At 55.9% G+C, this 25,384-nt stretch overlaps 1 protein-coding gene across 7 annotated transcripts; it reads right to left on the bottom strand.

Moving 5' to 3' along the window:
• Nucleotides 1-73: 73 nt before the first annotated feature.
• Nucleotides 74-25,384, bottom strand: ADCY6 (adenylate cyclase 6). 7 transcript variants are annotated; one of them, XM_016190568.2, is made up of 23 exons: nucleotides 24,810-25,144; nucleotides 24,166-24,199; nucleotides 18,756-19,641; nucleotides 14,971-15,120; nucleotides 14,503-14,624; nucleotides 14,301-14,412; nucleotides 14,036-14,163; nucleotides 12,505-12,663; nucleotides 12,278-12,419; nucleotides 12,035-12,163; nucleotides 11,784-11,809; nucleotides 11,471-11,618; nucleotides 11,208-11,305; nucleotides 10,965-11,052; nucleotides 10,729-10,845; nucleotides 9,958-10,116; nucleotides 9,325-9,503; nucleotides 8,386-8,421; nucleotides 8,178-8,307; nucleotides 7,043-7,306; nucleotides 5,178-5,382; nucleotides 2,647-2,771; nucleotides 74-2,456 (listed from the first exon to the last, which is right to left on the bottom strand). In XM_016190568.2, exons 1-23 carry the CDS (start codon nucleotides 25,012-25,014, stop codon nucleotides 2,331-2,333), a joined length of 3,768 nt encoding a protein of 1,255 aa, XP_016046054.2. In that variant the 5' UTR covers nucleotides 25,015-25,144; the 3' UTR covers nucleotides 74-2,330. The 7 variants fall into 7 exon arrangements, with proteins under 7 accessions (XP_016046054.2, XP_007528589.3, XP_060051430.1 ...); XM_007528527.3 differs by having other exon boundaries at nucleotides 18,756-19,638; XM_060195447.1 differs by lacking the exons at nucleotides 24,166-24,199; nucleotides 24,810-25,144 and adding an exon at nucleotides 25,274-25,384.

The following is a 25,384-nucleotide window of genomic DNA, read 5'->3' as shown; positions in this document are numbered from 1 at the left end:
GGAGGCTGCCTCCAACAGCAGGCTCTGCCATTTCTCCCCGACCCGGAGCCCAGAACAGCTGCACAGGAACCGGGAATTTTACAAAGAGTTTGATTTTATTGATATTTAAATATATTAAATATTTCACTGAAATACATGAACTTTCACTGCCCTTCCTCCTCCCCCCCACAGTGGTTACATTATAAAACCAAAGTCCGTGGGCCTCCCACCAACTCCCCCACAAAATGGTGAGGAAGAGGGTGATGGTAGCCCAGGGAAGGGCATGGCTGGCACTGTGGTATAGGGAGCAGGGCGGACACGGGTCCCTCCCACCTGGCAAGAGCAGAGGCTGAGGGCTTCCTGTTCTAGTCTGCTTGCATCTACTCCAGTGCTACAAGTGACCCCTTCCCACCCGGGTCCCATGGCTGGGGACTGACTAGACTTCCCTCTCCCCCTGCCTTGGCTAATAAAGTGTCTGATGCCCATTTGGTTGATGCATGAAGAGCCCCCAAGGGCAGGCAGGGTGCGTCAGAAGCCAGGCCTTTGCAGGGGGGCCGGTCTGGGCTTGAGGCTAGGCAAGACTGCCACCCGCCCCTCCTGCTCTCCAAGCCCAGAAACACTGGGACCCTCTCCCCTCTGCTTCTCTGCCCACCTCCAAAGTGACCTTCAAGCAAACTTCAGGCTAATACCTCTGGCTTAAATAGGTACAGAGAGAAACCAAGGCACCAGCGAATTCAGGCTGACGAAAGGAGGTTGCAGGAAAAAGGTGTGGAAGGAGGCAAGGCCAGAAAGGCAATCTTGAGTTTAACCTCCTACCCCTCCTGCCAGCCCTTGCCGGCTGCACAGGGACTGGAGAGCCAGGAAGGGACTAGATTCAAGCAAAAGGCTGGGGGAGGCCAAGTTTCCGGTTCCCCAGCCCACCCCTAGTACCAAGCCTCTGCGTCCTCAGAGGAACCCCGTGCCACCCCAGCCCCAACACATACATACCGTGTTCCACACACGAGCTGGGGCGCCAGAAGTCCCACAGCCTCCGCCCGCCAGACCCAGAAAGTTCAAGTGTGTGCAGCTCTGGGGCTCAGACAAGCGCTTAGGTCCCTGCTCCAGGCAGGAAGGCAGCCATGCTGCACGTGTGGCCCCCAAATGGCACTTAAGGATTTGGCACAAAAGGACCTTTCCCAGGACAGCTGCCCTCTTGCTGCCACTCCATCCCACTCCTGTGCGACCTGGGCACCTCCCCACCCCTGGGAATGGGAAAGCCCGTCCTAGTCCCAGAAGACAGAGGCCCACAGGAGAGCCAGAGTGGAGAGCTGAGGATACACTCAGACCTGGAAAACGGCCGCAGAGACTGACATGCACGTGCTGACACCGGCCCTCCCTGGGGCCAGAGGCCAGGTCTGGGAGCAGGGCTGTCTTCCTCCACACCCTGACCCTGAGCCTTTTCTGTTTGGCAACAGGTGGGTGCGGGATGCTCCGTGGCCCTGGCCGCAAGAGTGTGCGGGGAACTGTGGAGAGGCTGCCGCCACCCACTCCCTAGCCTGTCTGCTCTCTGGCACCCACAGGCAAACTCCTGACCCTCTGATGTGCCCCCCCCCCCAACGAGCTTGCTTTCTGGGGGGGGAGACATTTTCACAGTACCAGTGAGGCTGAACACTGCTTTCCCCAGAGCTGTGCGGGAACTGGGGCTAACACAGGATCCTCAGAAGTCCCTTTGTTCCCCTTTGGGGACAGATCATAGGAGCAGGATTTGGCAAATGGAAACATTCCCCCTGAAATATGGACAGAATGGGGTCCCCAGAGCTGCCCCTCCTCTGCCCTGGGCCCAGGAGGGAGACCAGGCTGCGGGTGAGAGTGGCCCCTGTCCCGCTGCTGGGTACGCAGGCATAGCAAAGGCAAGCATGGAAATAGGCACCGCTCATGTCTGCCCCAGTCTTCGTACAAAACATCCCCAGGAAAGAGGGAAAAGAAGGGCCCAGCCCTGAGTCTGCTGCCCAGACAGGCGGGGCCAGGGGAGGCAAGGCAAGCTGCCGGTTTCTGTTGTGTGTGTGTGTGGTGTGTTTTCCCCCCAAATTTCTGGCAGGAGACTGCCCCCTCCCCTGCTCCCAGGAGCAGGAAGAATGAGAGGGAGAAGCCCCACCCCACTTAAACATCAGAGTCACTGACAATCCTCTTGGTATCCTCTGGTCCGACAGCCTGGCAGCAGGATGCATGGTCCGAGCACAGCCTGCTAGGTGTTCCCTCTCGTGGCCGGCAGAGTGTGGAGGCTCAGTGCCCGTCACAGCTCCGCTCTGTGAGCACAGGGTCCACGCGGCGCCCACCTTGGTCCCTTCAGCTGAAGTGACAGCGGGGCCCTGCTAACTGCTCGGGCCGCCATTGAGGAAGTAGGTGGTCATCTCCCCCTTGCCCTTCACCTTGACCACCCCTCGACACTCCAGCTGGTAGCCCTTGGCAGCTAGAACCTGGTACAGGTCCGTGGTCACCTGGGGGGGCGGAAGGAGAGCCCACTTAGCCTGGGGTCCTTCCTGCTGTGTCTGCAGGGGCACAGGGAGTCTCCAGTCGTGCGAGCTCCCCCCAGCCCTCACCCACCAACCACAGAACACGGCCGCCTTAGCCTGCTCTGGGTGGCTACAGAAGGTATTCACAGCCTCCACCCTCCAGGCCTGTGCTCACCTGGATTCGGTCGGGAACCCCTGTGCTGTCCATACGGCTCGAGACATTCACCGTGTTCCCCCAGATGTCATACTGCGGCTTCCGCGCCCCAATGACACCTGCCACGACGGGGCCCATGTTCAGCCCTGTGTGAGGAAAACAGCTGGGACTTGAGACTCTGGAGGTTTGGGGAGCGGCTCAGGAGTCACCCCACCTCCTTGCACACAGAGGAGAAAGGAGAAAAGAGACAAGTCTCTTAGTTCTTTAAAAAAACACCTATAGCTGGGGAGGTGGTCTGGGTAGGGAGAGGGCTGAAAACCACATGTGCACAGGGTCACGGGCCCAGTGCCTGACAACCGCACGCCAGAGTGGAACGGTTCCCCGACCAGCAAGCAGTTAGTCACGGAAGTCTGGGCGTGGCAGCTGAGGAGCTCCCCTGAGTGGAGATGAGTTCTCTGTGGTAAAAGCTGACCGGGAGCTCAGCCCAGCAACACGCTCTACACACTCACATGGCTGCCTCTCCTCAACACTCCTAGAGAGAGGCACTGTCGTGACAACTGTCACAGAAACTACCATTTACCTGAAAACATCAAAACTGATTAATTTAAAAAAGTAATCAAGATAGGGGGCTGGGTCCTGTCGCACCTGGTTGAGCACACGTTATAGTGTGCAAGGTCCCAGGTTCGAGCCCCTGGTCCCCACCTGCAGGGGGCAATCTTCACAAGTGGTGAAGCCGTGCTGCGGGTGTCTGTCTGTCTCTATCTCCCCCTTCCTCTCAATTTCTGGCTGTCTCTTATCAAATAAATAAAGATTTTAAAAAGTTAAAAAAAATCAAGATGGGGGTTGGGCGGTAGCACACATGGGGCAAAGCACAAGGACCGGCAGAAGGATCCCAGTTCGAGCCCCCGGATCCCCACCTGCAGGGGAGTCGCTTCACAAGCAGTGAAGCAGGTCTGCAGGTGTCTGTCTTTCTCTCCCCCTCCATTCCGCTCTGTCCTATCCAACAACAGCAGCAGCAGTAACAACAGTAATAATGACAACAACAAGGGCAACAAAATGGGAAAAATGGCCTCCAGGAGCCATGGATTCATAGCGCAGGCACCAAGCCCCAGCAATAACCCTGGAGACGAATATATATATATAAACTGTTATCCCAGTTTAACAGATAAGGTAATGGAAGCTTCGGGAAGTCAGATGATCTGTTTACAAGGCCAGTGTCTTTGGGGAAATGTAGAAATGTGCCTGTCTGACAACAGAAACCCTATAATCAGCGTCGCATCGAGAAAGTGCTGTTGGAACTGGGGAAAGAAAAAGGTAGTACTGGGCCTGGAGGCCGCCAGGATGACTCCAGGACCACTGCCGTTTGTTACTCACTTCTGTCCATCAGTCCCTCCAAACATGGTTCTGGTGAGACTGACCCCAGGAAAACGCACAGAAACTGGAGTTTAAAGGTCTTTTTAAAATTTTTAAAAAAATTTATTCCCTTTTGTTGCCCTTGTTTTATTGTTGTAGTTATTATTGTTATTGTTGTCGTCATTGTTGGATAGGACAGAGAGAAATGGAGAGAGGAGGGCAAGACAGAGAGGGGGAGAGAAAGACAGACACCTGCAGACCTGCTTCACCGCCTGTGAAGCGACTCCCCTGCAGGTAGGGAGCCGGGGGCTCGAACCGGGATCCTTCCGCCAGTCCATGCGCTTTGCACCACCTGCGCTTAACCCACTGCGCTACTCCCAGAAACTGGAGTTTTTTTTTTTTTAAATATTTATTTTATTTATTTATTCCCTTTTGTTGCCCTTGTTGTTTTATTGTTGTAGTTATTATTGTTGTTGTCGTTGTTGGATAGGACAGAGAGAAATGGAGAGAGGAGGGGAAGACAGAGAAGAGGAGAGAAAGATAGACACCTGCAGACCTGCTTCACCGCCTGTGAAGCGACTCCCCTGCAGGTGGGGAGCCGGGGTTCAAACCGGGATCCTTATGTCGGTCCTTGTGCTTTGCGCCACCTGCGCTTAACCCGCTGCGCTACAGCCCGACTCCCTCAGAAACTGGAGTTTTGACAAGACAGATTTGGAATCCCAGTTGAGCCATTTACTAAGCTGTATAACTCTGGCCATTATTTGCTTTTCTTTCTGAAAGTCAGTCTGTCTACAAAAAGGCATATTAATGTGGAGATGATGTTTTTAACACTGTCTAGGACAGTGCCTGCGGGGTGGGGGGGCACGTGGTAGTGCACCTGGTTAAGCACACACATCCTAGTGCACAGGGATGCAGGTTCAAGCCCCAGCTCCCCACCTGCAGGGGGGAAGCTTCGTTAGTGGTGAAGCAGAGCTGCAGATGACTACCTCCTGCTCCCTTCTCAATTTCTCTCTGCCCTATCAAATAATAAACGATCTTTTAAAGTGCCTGGTACAAACAAGCCCTCCAGGCATGTCCACTAGAAGTGAGAGACAAAGCACACAGAAGCCCACTGGCAGGGAAGCCCAGATCCCAAGCCTGCTCCCTGGCTTCCCTCAGAAACAGCCTGGGAGACGTGCCAGCCAACCAGTGCCTCTCACCGATCTTCATCTGGAAGTTGTTGAAGGAGTGCTCGTTGATGTACTTCATCTGCTCCATGAGCCGCATGGCGTAGTCGGCGAGGGCCGTGATGTGGGAGCGGCCCACCTGGTCGTAAGTGCTGGCGTTCAACCCAGAGGCGGCCATGTAGGTGCTGCCAATGGTCTTGATCTTCTCCAGCTGCCGGAAGCGCTCCTCGCTGATAATCTGGGCAGTGGACGGCAGAGAATCTGGCTGTCAAGGCAGAGGCCAGACCCAGCCCTGCCCTAGGGCTCATTCCCTGCAAGTCCTAGCTGCTCCCAACTCCCCACTTCCTGCCCCATCTCCACTGCCCCTCTGCTTAAGGGAGCTGGTCAGCCCCCAGCCTGGCTTTCTAGTTGCTGCTGGACTGAGGCATGTGGCCTCAGGTCAACATCAATAGCTGAGCCCCACCCCCAACCCAGAACTTCAGGACCGTTAAGCATCAATCAATTGTTCTACCCTCATCTTTTTGAGAAACCGAGTCTTTCTGAGAAACAGAGTAAGGAAGCGACTTTCCTCCATGAAGAGCCTGTTTCTGAGCCAAATGCTCAGGACAATTCTGAGACTGCCTTGTTTCCATGGCCTTGTGAGGCTCTGGCTGTAGACAGGTACCTTTTTTTTTTCTTTAAGATTTTATTAATTCATGAGAAATGATAGGAGAGAGAGAGAGAGAGAACTAGACATCACTCTGGTACATGTGCTGCCAGGGACTGAACTCAGGACCTCATGCTTGAGAGTCCAATGCTTTATCCACTGCACCATCTCCTGGATCATGACATGGTACCTTCTTTAGATTTTTTTTTTTTTTTGCCTCCAGGGTTATCGCTGGGGCTCGGTGCCTGCACTATGAATCCACTGCTCCTGGAGACCATGTTTCCCATTTTTGTTGTTGATGTGATTTCTATTTACTGATGAGATGAATAGGATAAAAGAAAGAACCAGACATCACTCTGGTACATGTGCTGCCGGGGATCGAACTCAGGACCTCCGGCTTGACAGCCCAATGCTTTACCCTCTGTGCCATCTCCCAGACCACGACTTCTACCTTTTCAAAAAAAAATTTTTATTTATTGGATAGAAACAGACAGAAATCGAGAGGGAAGGGGGGGATAGAGAGGAAGAGAGACAGAGAGACACCTGCAGCACTGCTTCACCAATCGTGAAGCTTTCCCCCTGCAGGTGGGGACCAGGGAGTCGAACCTGGGTCCTTGCACATTGTAACGTGCGCTCAACCAGGTGCGCCACCACCCAGCCCCAACTTGTACCTTCTTTTTTATTATTATTTTTATTTTATTTATTTATTTATTTATTTTCCCTCTTGTTGCCCTTGTTGTCTTTTTATTGTTGCTGTAGTTGTTGTTCTTATTGATGCCGTTGTTGCTGGATAGGACAGAAAGAAATGGAGAGAGGAGGGGAAGACAGAGAGGGGGAGAGAAAGACAGACACCTGCAGACCTGCTTCACCACCTGTGAAGCGACTCCCCTGTAGGTGGGGAGCCAGGGGCTAGAACCGGGATCCTCACGCTGGTGCTTGCATTTCGCACCACGTGCACTTACCTCACTGCGCTACCGCCCGACTCCCAACTTGTACCTTCTTACAGGATGTCACTTGGTCCCCATTCTGTCATATTCATATCCTCCTCTGCGCCTTCTCCACTGGAGCTGACCCCCTTTTCTGTCTCTGATGGCCCTGCCTCCACCCTATCTGTTCTTCCCCTAACCTGACATCTCTGGGTCCAGGAAAATCTCCTCCCATCCCTAACCCCACACCTGGCTCTCACATCTGGTTCCACCCACCTCTCTGGCCCCCAGGCCCACCCTCTGGCCTGCCCTGCCAGCACGGGCACCTCGTCAAAGTCGGCGATGATCTCGTTGAGCAGCCGCAGGCACTCCACACCCTCGTTGTTGGCCTCCAGCTCCACGTAGAACTCGGAGAAGTTGGCGATGGAGGCGAACATGACGGCCACGCACTCGCACGACTGGTAGTAGAGCTCGTCGTTGCGGCGCTCGCGGGCCAGGAAGTGGGCGGCCACGTCCTTGGGCAGGATGTTGTGCAGCAGCCGTCGGTTGTAGGCCTGGAGCTCCTCCATCTCCTCCTTCTCCCCTGTTGCCTGTGGACACCACACCCATCACCCACCGCCTGGCACGCGCAAGGGGTGGGCATAGAGGGAGCCCCGGGAAGAAGACAGACAGATGAAGCCTAGAGAAGGGGCAGAGGAGGGGCTGGGCGGTGGTGCACTGGGTTAAGCACACATAGTACGAAGCCTAAGGACCTGCGCAAGGATCCCGGTTTGAGCCCCTGGCTCCCACCTGCAGGGGGGACGCTTCACAAGTGGCGAAGCAGGTCTGCAGGAGTCTCCCTTTCTCTCCCTCTCTGTCTTCCCTCCCCTCTTGTCCTATCCAATAAACAACAAGCAGGGGTCGGGAGGTAGCACAGCGGGTTAAGCGCACGTGGTGCAAAGCTCAAGGACTGGCCTAAGGATCCGGGTTCGAGCCCCCGGCTCCCCACCTGAAGGGAGTCGCTTCACAGGCGGTGAAGCAGGTCTGCAGGTGTCTGTCTTTCTCTCCCCCTCTCTGTCTTGCCCTCCTCCCTCCATTTCTTTCTGTCCTATCCAGCAACAACGGCATCAATAACAACAACAATAACTACAACAATAAAAAGACAAGGGCAAAAAAAAAAAAAAGGGAAAATAAAGAAATAAAATAAAAAATAAAGAAAATGGCCTCAGGAGCAGTGGATTTGTAGCGCCAGCACTGAATCCCAGCAATAACCCTGGAGGCAAAAAGAAAGAAAGAAGAAAAAGGAACAGGCACAGGGGCGCAGGCAGGCGGAACGGATGCGGGGCACAGGGAGGGAGGGAGGGAACTGCAATGGGCTCGGGGAATCCAGAGCCTTGGCCAGCAAACAGCCGGGCAGGCATTTCCGGCTTGGCCCAGCCTCTGTCCTCCAGGCTCCTCTCCGCCTGGGGCCCCTTCAGTCACCTGCAGTTTCCAGAGGAAGTCCAGGCGGGCAGTTGATTCCACCTGCTGGGCGTGCAGATACAGCGCCAAGGCAAACACCAGCAGAATCACGGGGGTCATGTATTTGAGCGCCACCCTCCCTGCAGCTGGGCTGAGAAGCAGAGGCAGGCTCAGTGCCTGGTGGCGGCTTCTGGCAGCCCCACCCTCTGTCGCCACAGTCTTCACTCACCAGTCCGGCCCAGTGATGGTCTCATTGGAAGAAGCCCTGGCAGGGAGACAGAGACACAAAGTCATTGGTTCTCCCTGGGTTGCTGGATGGAGGCATGCAAAGGGAGTCAGAAAGTGCATTCTGAGCACATCCGGTAAAGCGGCCTTTGGGTCAGGGCTCTTCTTATTTATTAACTCATTAAGAGCTGAGCGAAGTTGAGAAGACTCCACTCCTATTTCCTTTACTTAGCAGCAGTGTGGCCCGGAACAATTGGCCTGATTCTCTAAAGCTCAGTTTCCTCATCAGTAAAAGAGGGATCGGATCTCAACCATTATGCAAGAGACATTATGCAAGGCCTGGCGTGCTGCCAGCCTCCATTAAGTGCTGGCTGCTAGGCAGAGCCTTCACAGCCACCCTGTGACACAGGTGGCACTGCCATTTCACAGATGACAAAATACAGGCTTAGAGAGATTAACTCACCAGGTCTGAGGTCACACAGCTACTGAGCAGCAGAACAGGGGTTTGAACCCTATGGGGTTCTGAGGCTCTTTCCTACCACACCACGCTATGAGCAGTGTCACAAGGGTTAGGTGGCTTCTGCAGAGGCAAAGCCACTTAACAGAGGCTCTGTCCCTGGCAGAGCCCTCCAGCAGGAGAGAAGCCCGGGTTCCTCGCCCAGTCTCTGCCACTGAGCAGCTGTGTGACCTACAGGTGCTCACAGTCAATCTGAAAGCACGATGCAAACAAGAGTGGGGATTTTTTTTTTTTTTTAACATCTTCCCCAAAGTCACAGGGATTTCCCAGGACTGGGGTTTCCTCAGGTCACTAGCTGAGAGTTCCTCCATGGTTTCTTTTTCCACAACAGGTGAAGGAAGAAGCAGGGTACGGGGGCCTGGGATCTAGTGACCCAGCAGGGTCAAGGAGGATGCTGGCAGTGCTACGGGCTGAGGATGCACTCACAAGCCATGGACACCGAGCAGCAGGTCATAGTTGTCAAAGACGGCGGCTGGAGGGCCCAGCAGCAACACCACCAAGTAGACGAGCCCCAGCACGAAGACCATGGCCAGCTTCCCGATGCTGCTGATGTGCAGGAAGACAGAACTGGCCAAGAGACTCAGCAGCATGTTCCCGACGAAGTACTGGGGTGACGGCAGAGGAGGTCTCAGTGGAGGTGGGGCTGGCTAACTCCATCCTCTCTCTCTGCCCTCCCTGCCTCTTGTTACCCCACCATTAAGACTTTAGCCAGGGGGGTTGGGTGGTAGCGCAGCGGGTTAAGTGCACGTAGCGCAAAGCGTAAGGACCGGCATAAGGATCCCGGTTTGAGCCTTCCACTGGGTGAAGGCAGAGGCGCCAGCATCCCCATGCCGGCAGAGCCCTGGTGTCCCCCGCCTGACTTTAGCTCCCCTCCTCCACCTGCAACACCCCCAACCCCAATATCCTCCACCAAAACATGGCCCCTGGCTGCTCCTAGAACCGGGGACTCTGGTGAGATCCTGGGTCCCCAACGCCCGCTACCAGGCCTGGCACAGAGGGGTCAGTGGCTGGCTCTGATCAGGACCCTGCCCCTGCCCTGCCTGAGTACTGCTTGGACACCTCGGGGAAGCTGCAGGTGGGTGCGGTGCCCTCACACAGGGGGGCATCCAGTCCCAAGGAGCAGTTGAGCTGCTGCAGGTGGCAGGCGGTGATGTCGGCAGGGGTTAAGTTCAGCATCTGGGCTGCACAGGTGCGTAAGGGGGTGTGGTCACAGGCGAACTGTAAAAGCAGTGGGGGAGGGGGTTACAACAGGGTAACTGAGGAGGGGCAGGCCATGCCCAGGTCCCTAATACCCCAGTGGCCAAAGTCTTTTTTTTTTTTTTTTTGCCTCCAGGGTTATTGCTGGGGCTCGGTGCCTGCACCACAAATCCACTGCTCCTGGAGGCCACCTTTTTTCCCTTTTGTTGTGGTTATTGTTGTTATTGATGTCATCGTTGTTGGATAGGACAGAGAAATGGAGAGAGGAAGGGAAGACAGAGGGGGGGAGATAAAGATAGACAGACACCTGTAGACATGCTTCACCACCTGTGAAGCGACTCCCCTGCAGGTGGGGAGTCGGGGGCTCAAACCGGGATCCTTATGCCGGTCCTTACGCTTTGCGCTACGTGCACTTAACCCGCTGCGCTACCATCCAACCCCCCTGGCTAAAGTCTTAATGGTGGGGTAACAAGAGGCAGGGAGGGCAGAGAGAGAGGATGGAGTTAGCCAGCCCCACCTCCACTGAGACAGGACTCTGGTGCCTCTCTGTGCGCTTAACCCGCTGTGCTACTGCCCGACACCCCCTCTCAACTTTTTAAAGAAAGAAGGGGAGGACTCCCACCGGGTCTTTACCATGCTGACAACGGCGGAGGCAAACACAAGCAGGACTGAGAAGATGCCAACGGCGGTGCTGTGGCCCCGGGAGCGGACGATGCTGCGAGACAGGTGCTGCAGGGTCCTGGGGAACAGCTGCGGGGGGGAGGGTGGGGGTAGAGGCCTCGTCTGCCCAGGGTAGAGCCAACTGGGCTCGGGGCAGGGGGACACATGCTCCTCCCCCCTCCCAGCCCGGCCCGCAAGGCCCCACGTACAGAACCGCAGGAGTACACGGCACAGGTCAGCACGGTGACTAGCAGCAGCAGGAAGATGCTGACGTAGATCCCAAGCAGCAAGGGGGAGCTGGGCAGACAGCGCCAGGAGAAGGTTACCTTACCCCCGTGAGGCCCGGGTGTCCCTCGCCCACCCACGCCCCTGAAACTGGGGACCTGCGTGGGCCTCGACAGGGGTTCTAGGAAGACAGGAGGGAAGAGAAGCTGGGAGAGTAAGGCTCTCACTGTGGGAAGATGAGAAGCTGGATGAAGCAGATGAAGCAGAAGACCAACAGCGCACAGGCCACGTAGGCTCCGAAACGGGGGTCCACCTTCCGTGAGTACTGAGGGGAAAGAGACAGAGCTGGGCAACGGGCTGTGCCCTGGGGGAGGCGGGGCACAGGCAGGCCTCAAGGGGGAGCTGCCCACTGCCGCTGGCTTGTTTGACGGGTATCTCCCCCCCCCCCCCGTTGCAGCCCCCTGCCGCTCTGCTCCTGCTCCCCCCAAACCTTCTTCTCAAGATCCTCCCTCTGGAAGGTGAGCAGGAACCGGCGCACGTGGTCCTTGCGCAGCTGGTCGATGCTGCGGGCATCAATGGCGCGGCCCAGGAACTCATCGACCTCGTCCTCGGGGTTCAGGGCATCTTGGGCACCCCGGCTGAGGGCAGGGGACAAGGCATCGCCAGGTGCGTGAGCCACAGGAAAGGGGTGTGCAGCGCCTGCTCCGACAGGACAGGAACGAGGGAGAGCCGGGCTCCCCACAGCCCCGTCCAGAGTGCAAGTGCCACCTTCGAATTCTTCCTCCCTCAAGATCTCGACTTACTTGTCTTTGCTGGAATCATCAATGCCCTGGAGAATGGGAAAGAGTGTGTGGGTGAGGTGAGGAGCAGACCACCGACCCCTCAATGACCCCTTCCCACCCTACTGAGGTTCCCCTCACTCAAACCCCCGATCCCAATACCAGAAATCCAATACAGAGCTGTCTGCCACAAGGAAGGCAGGAAGACGGAGGGGGACAGACTGCTGAGGGCCACACAGAGGGAGGCCCCAGGTCCCGGTGGCATGGGCCCTCACCATCTGGCGGAATGCCTTGGAGTCCTTGGTCCGGGAGAAGGCTCGGTCGGGCACCCAGCGCGGCATCAGCCCTTCCATGGAGTTGGCCCGTGTCCGCTGCAGCTTGGCCAACATGGCCTTCTCGTCTTTCTGAGTAGACAGTGTGGGCACAGGCTCAGGGCAGAGGCTGAGAGACAGACGGTCTCCGCCTGCTCCTCCTATGGCCTCCCACCCCCACCCGTCCTGGCCCATGCAGGCCCTGACCCGTTTCTGGCTGGCTCCCAGGATGAGGAAGGTCTCAATGTGCTGCTCCTTGAGGTAGGCATTCCGCTCACCCCCTCGGCCCGGCTCCACCTCGTAGTCCCCATTCAGGTACTGCAGCGTGGCCCGGGTGATGTGGATGCGGCTGTGGGGGCACAGGAGGGTGAGCTCTTGGCTCCCCAGCTTGCTCCCATCCAAAGTCACGGGAGCAAGGTGGAGGGGTAACTCACCCGGCCCGGCCCCCAGCCTCCATGTGGTTGGCCAGAGTTACATCATTAGACCATACGTCAAACTGCCACTTGCGAAGGCCCAGGACGCCGCAGTGCACACGGCCGCTGTGGATGCCCACGCGCATGTTCACGTTCACGCCCGTCACCTCGCGCACCAGCCTGGGGGGAGGTAGCCCGGATCAGCTCTAGACGCAGCCTTACCCATGCCCAGCCCAGCACCCAGGACCTGCATTGTCTTTGGGAGCCAAGCAGGCCAGGACAGAGGCAGATACAGGACATAGGAACACAGTCTTGGCCAGACACTGGCCTTTAAGGACAAACATCAGAGAACTGTGTTCACAGCAGGACACCACCTGCATCCTGCAGAGCTGAGCCTCTACTGTCCTTCAGCTCTGCCTTTCTCTGCAGTCCAAGTGCCCCTCCCCAGGCTTCCCTAGCTCATCCCAGCTGACTAGGGTCTAAGCTGCAGGAGAAAGAGCCAGTCCTCTCACCTCAGTGAATCTCAAGAGACAGAGAAATAGCCTTAAGACTGAGGGAAGAGGGGTCAGGTGGTGGTTCAGAACACACACACACACACACACACACACACACACAAGGACCCAGGTTCAAGCCCTCAGTTCCCACCTGCAGGAGGGATGCTTCACTAGTGATGAAGCAGTGATGCAGGTCAGGTGTCTGTCTCTCTCCCTATCTCCCCCATCCCCTTTTAGTTTCTCTCTGTTCTATTAAATATAAGGGGAAAACAAGAAAAAAAAAAAAAAAGACTGGGCTGGGGAAATAGCATAATGGTTCTGCAAAAGCCTTTCAAGCCTGAGGCTATGAGGTCCCAGGTTCAATCCCCAGCACCACCAAAAGCCAGAACTGAGCAGTGTTCTGGACTCTCTCTCTCTCTGGTCTCTCTCTCTCTCTCTCTCTCTGGACTCTCTCTCTCTCGGCATTTACTCTTTCTCATAAAAATATACTAAATAAAAATTTTAAAAGACTGAGGGAGAAGGGTTGGGGAGAGAGCACAATAATTTTGTTAAAAGACTCTCATACCTGAGGCTCTGAGGTCCCAGGTTCAATCCCTCACACCACCATAAGCTGGAACTGAGCAGTGCTCTGGTCTTTGTCTCTCTCATACACACACACACACACACACACACACACACACACAAATATATATATATTTATATTTAATTTTTTAAAGATTTTATTTATTTATGAGAAAGATAGGAGGAGAGAGAAAGAACCAGACATCACTCTGGCACATGTGCTGCCAGGACCTCATGCTTGAGAGTCCAAAGCTTTATTCACTGCGCCACCTCCCGGACCACTATATATATATATATATATAGAGAGAGAGAGAGAGACCACTATATATATATATATATAGAGAGAGAGAGAGAGACAGAGAGAGAGAGACAGAGAGAGACAGAGATGGAAAGAGAGAGGGAGAGAGAGAGAGAGAGAGAGATTTAAAACAAATAAAATGTTTTAAAAAATACAGAGGGAGGCTCCAAGGACAAGGGTCCTGAGGGAGGCTGCTTACGAGATGGCTTCAATCATGTCCACCCCCATCTCCACACAGCAGTGGGCGTGGTCCGCCCGGGCCTCGGGCAGCCCCGACACACAGTAGTAACAGTCCCCCAGAATCTTGATCCTCAGGCAGTGATTTTCCTGAAGGGAAAGAATCAGAGGGATGGCGTCTTCACTGCTCGCTGCAGCCTCGACCTGCCCCTCACCCTACAGGCTGCCACCGGCAAGGCCGTGGTCTCACCCTGGCCAGCCCAGCACCCAAGGTCCAGCACCCTCACCGCAGCCAGCTTGTCAAAGCGGGCGAAGAGCTCATTCAGGGTCATGACCAGCTCCTGTGCGGTGCACTGGGACGCTAGGCTGGTGAAGCCTTCGATGTCTGCAAACAGGATGCTGTGGACAACGGCAGGAGAGGGAAGGACCAGTAGCTCTCCAAGACCCCCGACCTCCCCGGCCCTGCCGGCCCCTCCTCGCCCTTCCTACCTGACGTTGTCATGCTTCTGGATGTAGATCTTATGGAACATCATGTCCTCTTTTTTTGTGTTGATGTCCTCTTTCATCTCCATGGCAACATGCTGGGGCAACACGGACAGCAGCAGCCGCTCCTAGACCAGCGGTTCCAACAGTGCATCACTCAGCCTCACGCAGAAACCGCTCCCACTCCCTCCATGTCTGCTGACCTCTTGAGGTGAGTCCCCTTCTCACCTGTGCCCTGCCCCCACCGAAGACCGCAGCAGGCGCACACCCCCTGCTCTCTCTGACACCAGCCCCATCCAGCCCTTTCAAATGTGCTCCCACTTCCTCCCTTCCACCCCGGAGCAGGACAGGAACCCTGGTGTCACGATGCCTCTGAAGTGCCCATCCACACTCGTCCCACAGAGGTGACTGAGACTGGATCCAGTCTGCGGGTGACCTGGGGGGGGGGCACCCACTCAGAGGGCACAGCCCCACCTGCTGCCGGTTCTCGTGCTGCAGGTGCAGCCTGGCCTGGATGTAACCTCGGGTCTCCTGAAAGGCCTGGCGCTGTGACACCTCAGCTGGGTAGTGAGTGCAGATGCCAATGACGTTGGTGCAAAGGAACAGCAGCATGTTGGCACCAAGCTGCAGGGTGGGGGGGTGGCAGAAGCAGACTGGTGAGTGGTCGCATGCGCACGCGCACACGCACACACTAGGCTCTACTGAGATGTACTCCCCTGAGGAGGAAGGTGGGCTCTGTGCCCCGTAGGCCCCCAGCTGCCCTTGTCCCTTGCCCTACATCCCTGCTTTCCCCATGGGACTCTGGCCCCTCCTGGGACACTCATGGCTAGAGAGAAGGTCTTGTCACAGCCCTGGGAGTAGAAGCATCGGCCAGGACTGAGCCCAGAGCACCAGGACTCCCCGCCCCACGAACACCCCAAGCCAACGGCTAGCTGCTCATTCTGCACGTGGTTCTCCTTGCAGGGCAAATCCCAGAAGACCGTATCTACAGCCTCCTCTGAGTACCACAGCACGAATCGTGCCAGGTCTCTGGGCCTCTGCTCTCTAGAGCCCAGAGAGGAAGAATAAGAAACTCACAAAGACGCCTCCCTGCCCCAACATAACTATATGCTGATCATACTATTATCAATAGTATCCCTATACCTAATTGGTTGCTTGTAATGTTCCTAGGGCCTACACGTCTTCCATACAGCAACTAAAGTATTTTTAGTTTAATTTATTTATGTATTTATTGGATAGAGACAGAGAGAAATCAAGGGGGAGGGAGAAACAGAGAGAGAGAGAAAGACACCTGACGCACTTGCAAAGCTTTCCCCCTGTAGATGGGGACTGGGGGCTCGAACTTGGGTCCTTGTGCATGTGCACTCAACTGTGCCACTGCCTAGCCCTGCAACTGAAGGATTTCTTACAGCTCACTACATAGGTCACAATATGTCATTTTAAAGTTGAGGGGTTTGGGCACAGAGAAGCTACGTAACTACTCCGAGGTCACGCAGCTGTGGTGAGCAAGTGGTAAGGAACTTGAGTCCGGGGCCATCAGACACTTCTCACTCCGCTCGCTCAAGCTCGCTCGCTCGCTCTCTCTATTTTGGATGGAGACAGAGAGAAATTGAGAGGGCAAAGGTAAAGTGCGAGGAGGAAGAGAGATGGAGGCTGGAGAGACACCTTGCAGCTCTGTCTGTGAAGCTCTTCCCACCACCACCACAGGTGGGGACTAGGGGCTTGAACTCAGGTCCTTGTGCATGGTAACGTGTGCACTCAACCACGTGCACCACAGCCTGGCCCCTCACCCAAGCTCTTGCAGGTCAGCCTCAGAGTCCAGGCTCCGGAGTCATCAGTTGCACTGATTTCCACGATAACCCTCCACAGCCTCTCCCAGTACTCGAGGCCTAGTCAGGGCCCACACCCGAGGACCCAGATCCTGGAGGTAGCCAGCCCTTCATCACCTCGAATGGCACTGACCAAAGAGTAAGTCGAGAGAAAGCTGGCCATGGTATGTCTGGAGATGCAGGGGTTAAATGGGCATTTATGGCTCCGCCCCAGATCTTGCTGGGGCCTGGCTCAGGCTAGGGGAGAAGGGAGGGCAAGCCAGCCAAGGGTGAGTTAGGCATTCTGGACTCTGCCTGAAACATGGGCAAGTCACTGGGTCTCAGTCCTCCACTCCACTGTCCTCGGGTGAAATGGAGCAGGCACTGGGTCCGGCTGGGCCTCTAGCCTTATCCAGCTTCCCTTCCCAGTCCACCCCCCCCACCCCAGGCAACAGGGGAACAGGGGTGAAAGGGAGGCACACTATCTCCCTAGGGGTTTCTAAGAATAGCCCCCAGTGGGGGAGAAGGAAAGGGGGGGGGCAAACCAGGCAACTTCCCTTCCTGGCCCCAGGAACCCAAGAGGAAAATGTGAGTCATGGTGGAGGGAAGGGGAAGGGGGACAAGAGACTGAAATAGCTCTGCACACAGCCCCCAATTGACTGTGAGAAAAAAGATGGATGCCAGGCCAGGCCAGGGCCCTGGGGGAGCGGCCCAGCGCGTGGCCAGGGACAGCAGGCTCCTTCCTGCAAGTGTGAGCACGCCGAGTCTGGCTGCACAAGGACGCTGTGGCCCCCACCCCATCCAAAAGCACATGGATCCAGCCAGGTGCTTCTCTGCTCTGAGAAGGGGTCTGGCCTGGCATAAGGACAGGGCGACAGTTGCCACCTGCCCCGAGGACACGCTGCCAAGACTCACTGAGAGGCTGTAGCCAGGTGGCTCCTGGGAGGCAGGAAGCTGGCACAGTCCTGACCTCCGTGGGGCTGCACCTCCCAGCTCTGCCGTGGCTCTGGGCACCATGCCAGCCTGGAGCAAGGAAAAGAAACCCACCTACCCCCTGGCTAGCAGGAAGGAAAAGGGGGGTGGGCCCACCTCCAAGCTCCTCCCACAGAAAGGTGGTCTAGCAAGGCAGTAAGGTCAGGAGGAAAAAAGGGGGGGAGCTGGCAAGGGCAGGAGGACCCTGGCCCTTTAAGAGGTCTGACAGTGCCCTGTGGGCAATAGGCTCCACAAACAAACTATAAAGTTACTTTAAAAAAGGTACATTCTGTTCCAAAGCACTGACTGAGAGGAAAAGGGCATTATGCCAGAGCACCCAGCTTCTCACCCTGGGAGCCCCAGCAACTTCCTGTTTGTGGGTGGGACTCAGGTGGGCTGTCAGCCTGGAACCCTGAGCCAATGCAGAGGGAAGAAAGCACTCTCTAGGTCAGGGCATCAGTGGAGAGACTAGGGGGTGCATTAGCTGGGTGGGGGGGGGGGCTGTGTTTATAGTAGTCCCTTCAAGATCGTCTGAGGAGGACACCCATCTCTGCTTCCCAGCCAGGGGGAGGACAGGAGGTAGCTATAGACTTCACAAGCCCAGGCCTCTGAACAGGGCTTTCCAGAAGTTTCTGCACTGGCTTCCAGCCCCTCCAGCATCCCCCACCCCGCCAGGTGAGAATGCTGCCCGGCTGGGCAATGCTGCCCGGCTGGGTTCTGCCCCACATCAAGAGGGTGTGGCCCTAACAGCAACAAGGGTGCAGATACTATTTTTATCCTAGTTTGAGAAGACGGGGAAACTAAGGCTGGGCAAGGTAGGACTGGGTCTGCCTGCAACCAAGCCTTCAGGTCTCACTCAGCTGCCTGAGGACAACCTTACATGGCACTCAGAACCCAGGCAGAGTTGAGTGCCAATGGAAGGAGAGAGGGGCAGCAGGATAAGACTGGGCCCCAAGCGCGAGCACGCACGCACGCACACACACACACACACACACACACACACACACACACACACACACCGCCGAAACTGCTTCCACACTCCTCTCCTCTCAGTCCTTCCCTAGTCCAGAAGTAACACTCTCGCCTTGTGAACTCAGTCCCCCCTCATCACCACCTACAGTTGCTTTTCAGGGATGGCACCTGGCCCTAAGTCAGGGGTCAACTTAGGGTCAGAGAGGCCTACGTCCAGACACCATCTATACTGCCTCTCGGTTCTGCCGCCACCTCCAGCCCTGTATCGCTTCCCCACAGGCAACGCTAGCTAGCACTGGCCCATGCCTTGGGTCCTGGGGCCCCTTCTCCCATCAGCAGCATCCTCTTGCCTCAGACCCCAAAAAAGGCTGTCTCCTGAAACGCAGCTTCCCAGCCCTCAGCCCCTGCTCCTAGACACAGCCAGACATCCCTGTGCCCAGGGGTCACCCACGGCTTTCCCTCCTGGTTCTCAGCCTGATGTCCCCATGCCCACTCCCAAACACCCACCTGCTTCCAGAGGAAGGCATCACTGCGGCTGAGCTGCCAGGCCAAGATCAAGTGCAGCGTGGAGAGGCCCAAGCCACTGAAGACAGCTGCCCGCATGCGGATGGGGAGGAGCGTGTAGGTGATGTAGACAAAGAACACGGGGCACCACAGGCCTGCAGAGGGGCTGTGGGGGTTGGCTGCCAGAGCGCCCCCGACCTGCACGGCGGCCAGGATGCCCAGCACCACGTAGCTCACCACCCACATGGAGTCCTGGCGGAAGCTGTGCCGGTTACACACCACCATGAGCGCCACGAACAGGACGGCGGCGCAGGCCAGCAGGGCCACGTAGGCGGGCTGGGGCCGGGCGGGCGCAGCATGGAAGGCCAGCAGCACGGCCATGAGCAGGACCAGCACCGCCATCAGCAGAGTCAGGCTGCTCTGGTTCATCTGGAAAAAGTAGCGTTGGTACAGGCGCTCCAGCTTGGCCGAGCGGAACTGCTTGGACTGGAACACCTGAACCAGCCTGCGCCAGCAGGACCCCCCACTCCGGGGAGCCACACAGGGCACTGCCTCGGGTGGCCCGGCTGCCGCCGCCGCCGTCGCCGCCGCTGCCACGGTCGTCTCTGTGTCTTCAAAGCCCAGGGCCACAGCCCGCAGTCCCAGCTCCGTGCCCTTGCCGGGGCCTCCCTTTCCGACGAAGGCTTCATCCTGCCAGGGGCACCGGGGGGAAGCTGCAGGGGTGGGGCTGGGTGGCTGCGAGTCCTGGAGGCAGCTCATATAGCGGGGGGTGCAGAAGCCATGAGTCCGAGTTCCCCGGTGCTGACGCTTCTGCCCATTGCGTTCACCCCAGGCCGTTTTCCTCTCATCCACTTTGGGTACCAAGAGGCCACTAAACCATGACATGCTGCTGGGAGGAAAGGAAGGAAATGGCGTGAATACTGCTGTCGTGAAGACGATGCCATCCAACAAATCAGCAGAGAAGCAGGGAAGTCAAGTCACTGCCCGAGCAACCACACAGGTGTGAGAACCAAGATTCTCATCTAGATCCACCTGACTCCAAAGCAGCATATTTCAAAATTCACGTTTTGGGGGCCAGAACTATCTGTCATTGCATGCCACACACATGATCCAGGCTAGTCCTGGAAGAACCTGGGAGAGGTAGTTATGGCAATGGAGGAGGAGGAAGACGCTTCAGTGCTGTGGTGTCCCATTTATTCTCCAGCCAATAGCTGAGTAAATAACAAGTGATGGGTGAAGTCACACAGGCACCAGGCTCTGGTTCCACAGAAGGAAGGAAGGAAGGAAAGAAGGAAAGAAGGAAGGAAGGAAGGAAGGAAGGAAGGAAGGAAGGAGGAAGGAAGGAAGGATAGGAAGGAAGGAAGGAAGGAAGGAAGGAAAGGAAGGATAAGAAGGAAGGAAGGGAAGGAGGGGAGAGAAAAATTCCCTTCTTCTCCAAAAGGCTGTGACTTCTTGTTGGTTCTTTTTTAATTGTATTTATTTATTTTTATTATCTTTATTTATTTGATAGAAACAGCCAGAAATCTAGAGGGAAGGGTGGGATAGAGAGAGAGAGGGACAGAGAGGCACCTACAACACTGCTTCATCACTTGTGAAGCTTTCCCCCTGCAGGTGGGGACTGGGAACTCGAACCTGGGTCCTTGCGCACTGTAACATGTGCGTTCAACCAGGTGTGCCACCACACGGTCCCTTTAATTAATTAACTTATTTATTTATCTTCTTTTGTTGCCCTTGTTTTATTGTTGTAGTCATTATTATTGTCATCATTGTTGGATAGGACAGAGAGAAATGGAGAGAGGAGGGGAAGACAGAGAGGGGGAGAGAAAGACAGACACCTGCAGACCTGCTTCACCACCTGTGAAGCGACTCCCCTGCAGGTGGGGAGCCGGGGGCTCGAACCCAGATCCTTACGCCAGTCCTTGCGCTTTGCACCACCTGCGCTTAACCTACTGCGCTACCGCCCAACCCCCTCCTGGTTGTTTTTTATTTTATTTTTTTATTTATTCCCTTTTGTTGCCCTTGTTGTTCCTGGTTGTTTTTTAACGTTGGCAAGTAACTGACATTTTTCACTACTATGAGCCAAGTAAATCACATCTATGAAGTGAGTTCAGTCTGTGAGCTGCCAATTAGTGACCTCTGTACCAAAGAGAATCTCTTTCCACATCCTTCCCCCATGTGCCCATGCACTCAGTCTCACACACTGAGCACTGCACCAGGCTGCATTCCATTCAGCATCTCCCTTGGGACACAGCTTGACTTGGTCAGGGACGGCGTCCCTGCTCCCCAGCTCAGTGCAGACGAAGCACAGTGCTCCTGCTCTCCCTCTGGACGTCCTCGCAATCACCCCCAAAGTGCCCCTTGTTTCCTGTGTGTCTCGACCCCTGGGATAATAAACTCTGCAAACTGTAGCAGGTATATCTATTTCACTCAGCACTTCAGCCCCCGTTTCTGGTACTGAGCCTGACTCACAGTGAAATCAGTAAATAATTATCTGTTCGCAGACAGCATGGTAGCTCAGGTCAAGCATGAGTCCTGAGTTGGAGCCCCAGCATCAAAGTGATGCTCTGGCTCTTTCTCTCATCAATAAATAATTTTAAGAAGAGGACTGGAGAGATAGCATAATGGTTATGGAAAAAAGACTACCATGCCTAAGATACCAAAAGTCCCAGATTCAATCCCCAGCATTACCATAAACCAAAGCGGAACAGTGAGTGTCCTGGAAAGAAAAAGAAAGAAAGAAAGAAAGAAAGAAAGAAAGAAAGAAAGAAAGAAAGAAAGAAAGGAAGGAGGGAGGGAGGGAGGGAGGGAGGGAGGGAGGGAGGGAGGGAGGGAAGGAAGGAAGGAAGGAAGGAAGGAAGGAAGGAAGGAAGGGTGAGCATGGGAATTGGAGCAATAGGTCACCAGGTAGGAAATGTGCCTTGCCACACACATGCCCAGGTTCAAATCCTGACACCATATGGCATGTACTATGGCCACAAAAGGAAGTCTGGTGGTGAAGTTGTCTCTTTCCCTGTCTCTATCTGAATGGGATGAAAGGGGCCCAGAGAAACTGTTCATGTGGAAGGGGCTCAGTTCCACAAGAAAGAAAGAGAAAGGAAGAAAAAAAGAGAGAGAGAGGAAGGATGGCTATATGGACAGCATAAGGGGCTAGCTGGCGGTGCCCATGGGAGAGCGCACGTTACAACGCACAAGGAACCGGGTCAAGCACCTGGAGCCGTCCCTCCCCCGACACACACACACACCTGCTGGGGGAGCTTCACAAGTGCTGAAGCAGTGCTGCAGACATCTTTCTTCCTCTCCCTATCTTCCCCTCCCCTCTCAATTTCTCCGTCTCTATCCAAAGCAAACAAATGCAGCACACAGGGTGGGTACAGAGCAGTCAACAGGAGATCACCCATGACAACCCCATGATTTGGCATCGTTTTCTCTGCACTCTGACCCTGGCAGCTTTTATGCTGCTTCCCAACACCAGGCATAGGCCAGCCTGGGCCCTTGGCACTTGCTGCCGCCTCTGCCTGGAGCAAGCATTCGTCCAGGTCACAGATCCAATGTCCCCTTATCAGTGGCCACCCTATTAAAATAGCAACTCCCTTCTCTATCTCCCTGACCAGCTTTATGTCTTATTTTTCTCCAGAGCTCTTATCAACAGCTGTCATTCTATACATCTGTATATCTGTATTTGTTCATCGGCTCTCTCTTCTAAGTGGAATGTCAACTTCGCAAAGGCAAGGACTGGGATGACTTTGTTCAGTTTCCATAGCATCTACAGGGTCTAAAAATGTGCTGAGTGGGTGGATGGACAGATATGTTCTCATGCACTTTCCCTGTGCTGCAGACTTTTCTAGGTCTCTCCACATGCCTGTTCCTGTCTAATCTTCACCAAAATCCTGGGGCACAGGACAGACCTGACAGAAGGGGGACTGACTGAACCTGAGACCTGGGAACCTCAGGCATGAGAGTCTATTTGCACAACCATTATGCTATCTCCCCTGCCCCATTTAAAATTCTTTTTCTTTTTTCCATAGCAGTTTTCTATGGCTGACCCAAGTTATAGAAATCATGAGTATGGTCCGGGAGGTGGTGCCGTGGTAAAGCTTTGGACTCTCAAGCATGAGGTCCCAAGTTCGATCCCCGGCAGCACATGTGCCAGAGTGATGTCTGGTTCTTTCTCTCTCCTCCTATCTTTCTCATAAATAAAAAAAAAAACAACTTTAAAAACAAGAAATCATGAGTAACCCAATCAGTCCCAGATCTCAGTCTTCTGGAGGAAAATGTCTTAAACTGGACATCAAACACTCAGGAGAAGGCCGAGAGCACTGTCACCCACGGGTGTCTGTGTCCCCACAGAGTCACACTTTTCCAATCCACAAGGCATTCTGAGGGGCCTCTTGTACTTGAACCTGTAGAGCTAGCAAGGCTGACATTTGCACTCACTAAGGGACAAGAGGGAGCACACCCTGGCCCTGCTCCAGGTGACCACAGGAACCAGAAGCTGAAGCCCCACAATCAGGGCTCCAGAGGCCAAGGCAAAGCACCCTGGGACTGCCCTCCCTGTATCACCCCCAGACACAGCCTCTCAGCACCCCTTCTCCACCACCCTACACAGCTCCTATCACCAGCAGCACCATCTGGAGGGACCGATCAGATAGCCAAGATTTTCGGTGGTGCTGGCATTTAGGAAAGGTCACCAAACAAAGCCTGGCTCTTCCAGACACTTCACTGGAAGCATGAGCTCTGGAGGGAGACCGGGTTTCAAACCTTAAAGTGATTGTTTGCTAGTTGCATGGCCTTGGAGAACTGATTAGCCAGCCTGGGCCGGTTTCTTCATCTTTAAAGTGGGGACAGTAAAGCTCACGAGGAAGGAATCTAACAGTGCCTGTCACATCATATGCAATCAATCAGTATTAGTTCTTTACTCCACCCTACACCACTGTGGACCCAAAACTCTGCCTGTGTCTAAGAAACACAGGAGTTATAAGGGAGGACACGCAGCTCCCAGCCAATCAGATGCCTGGTTCTGTCAGTCCCTGGGTCCTCACTATGAGTCCCCAGAGCAGCTGAAGACAGACCCCAGAGCAGGCAAGCTCCCCCTCTCCTCCACTGCCAAGACACTGTGCTTCAATCTCCTACTCACCAGTCCCCTGCCCTGTTCCCTACACCCCACCCCACCCCCACTGGCCTAGACCTCTGTCCCCAAAGGACCTGTTTCTGGCTATGTACCCAGTCCCCTGGAAGCACATCTGGTTCACACCCCCAAAGGAAGGGACAGACACTGTCCAGGAGAATGTATGACCCTCCCAAGAACACGCTGGCCCTGCAGAGGGACAGATTCAGAACTCTGTAATTGTCCAACCAACTGCAACCAGCCCACCCCGGGCTCCATTCCAGGCACAGCCCATCTTGGAGAACTCACCAAGCTCCCAGCACTCCTGACGCTCTGTGCCAGGCTGGTATGGCGAGGAACGGGGAGGGCACTGTTCAATGCCACAAAACTTCCCTATATGGTCTTCCAACCCCTCGTCCAGGACGCCCCTCACTGTCAACCACAGACCACCTAAGTCCTCTCTAGAGACAGGCTCCTAGGCCCACGTTCACTCTCCTTCTCCCCTGGGTCTTTGCTCTCTCACAGATCTGCTGCTCCGGGCACCACTGGCCCCCACAGATCCCAGACAGACCTCAAGTCCCTCCCTGGCTCTTTCTGCAGCCTGTGTGGGACCCAGGGTCGGAAGCAATCCAAGGTCCAGCCCCGGGACAGCTCAAGCCTGGTTTTTTCTACACTCTCTTCCTAACTGGCTATCTGATCCCCTGGGCCCCTCTGCCCCTGCCCTCCTTGGCCAAAGGAGGCTCCACGGGAACTTACAGACTTGAGAAAGTTCTCAGTGGAGAGCGCTGCCTAGGCAGGGCCCTTCAGTGCCAGCACCGCCCACCGTGCAGGGCCCTGGGCCTCCATTCCGGGCCTTTCCCGCTGCGGGGAGCCTCCCGGGCCCTGGAACTGGAGGTCCAACCTGGACCTCCACCCCAACCGCGCCAACCCCGCCCCAGGTCCGTCCAACTCACAGGGGGAACTTCGCCCAGCGGAGGCAACTGGAAGGCAGAGAGGCAGGTCCCCACCAGCACTCCCCAGAGGTTTCCAGCCGGACCCCAGAGCCGAGTGGCGAGTGGCGTGGCGGCTGCGACCCCTGCCCACTCGGGACAGGCCGGGCCGTCGCCCTCCCGACTTGCCAAGTCCGGGGAGGAGGGGGCGCCCGCGCGCACAGAGCATCCCTCCCCCTGCCCGGGCTGCCCCCCAGACACCGCCACGCCGGCGCCCCAAACCCGCAGGAGCCCCTCCCCCAGCGCGTGCTCCCGGAGAGGGAAAGCGGATGCACGGAGCCCCGCACCCAGAAACCCAGGGCCCCCACCCACCTACCCACCCGGAGGCGGCTTTGCCTCGCGCTCCCCACACGCCCCCGAACTCCACCCGGACTGGCCCCATCGCCACCGCAAAACTCCGGGGAGCCCGCGGAGCCCGGCGCGCTCACCTGCCGCCCCGGCCGGCGCCTGGCCCGGGCCCCCGCCCCGCCCCGCCGCCCCCCGCGTCCCGGCAGAGCCGCCGCCGCCGCCGCCCGCGCCCCCGCCCGCCGGCCAGCGCA

The sequence above is a fragment of the Erinaceus europaeus genome, chromosome 7 (genome assembly GCF_950295315.1).
Source record: "Erinaceus europaeus chromosome 7, mEriEur2.1, whole genome shotgun sequence".
Lineage (NCBI taxonomy): Eukaryota > Metazoa > Chordata > Mammalia > Eulipotyphla > Erinaceidae > Erinaceus > Erinaceus europaeus.
Note: the sequence above shows the minus strand (reverse complement) of the source record. Positions and strands in the feature narration are given on the sequence as shown.

Coding starts and splice junctions, on each gene's coding strand:
- ADCY6 (XM_016190568.2), bottom strand. CDS start 25,014: ATGCTCTGTGCGCGCGGGCGCCCCCTCCTCCCCGGACTTGGCAAGTCG. Junction 12,420..12,504: donor GAGGCTGGGGGCCGGGCCGG/GTGAGTTACCCC, acceptor GTGCCCCCACAG/CCGCATCCACATCACCCGGG. Junction 10,117..10,728: donor CCTCCGCCGTTGTCAGCATG/GTAAAGACCCGG, acceptor CTGCTTTTACAG/TTCGCCTGTGACCACACCCC.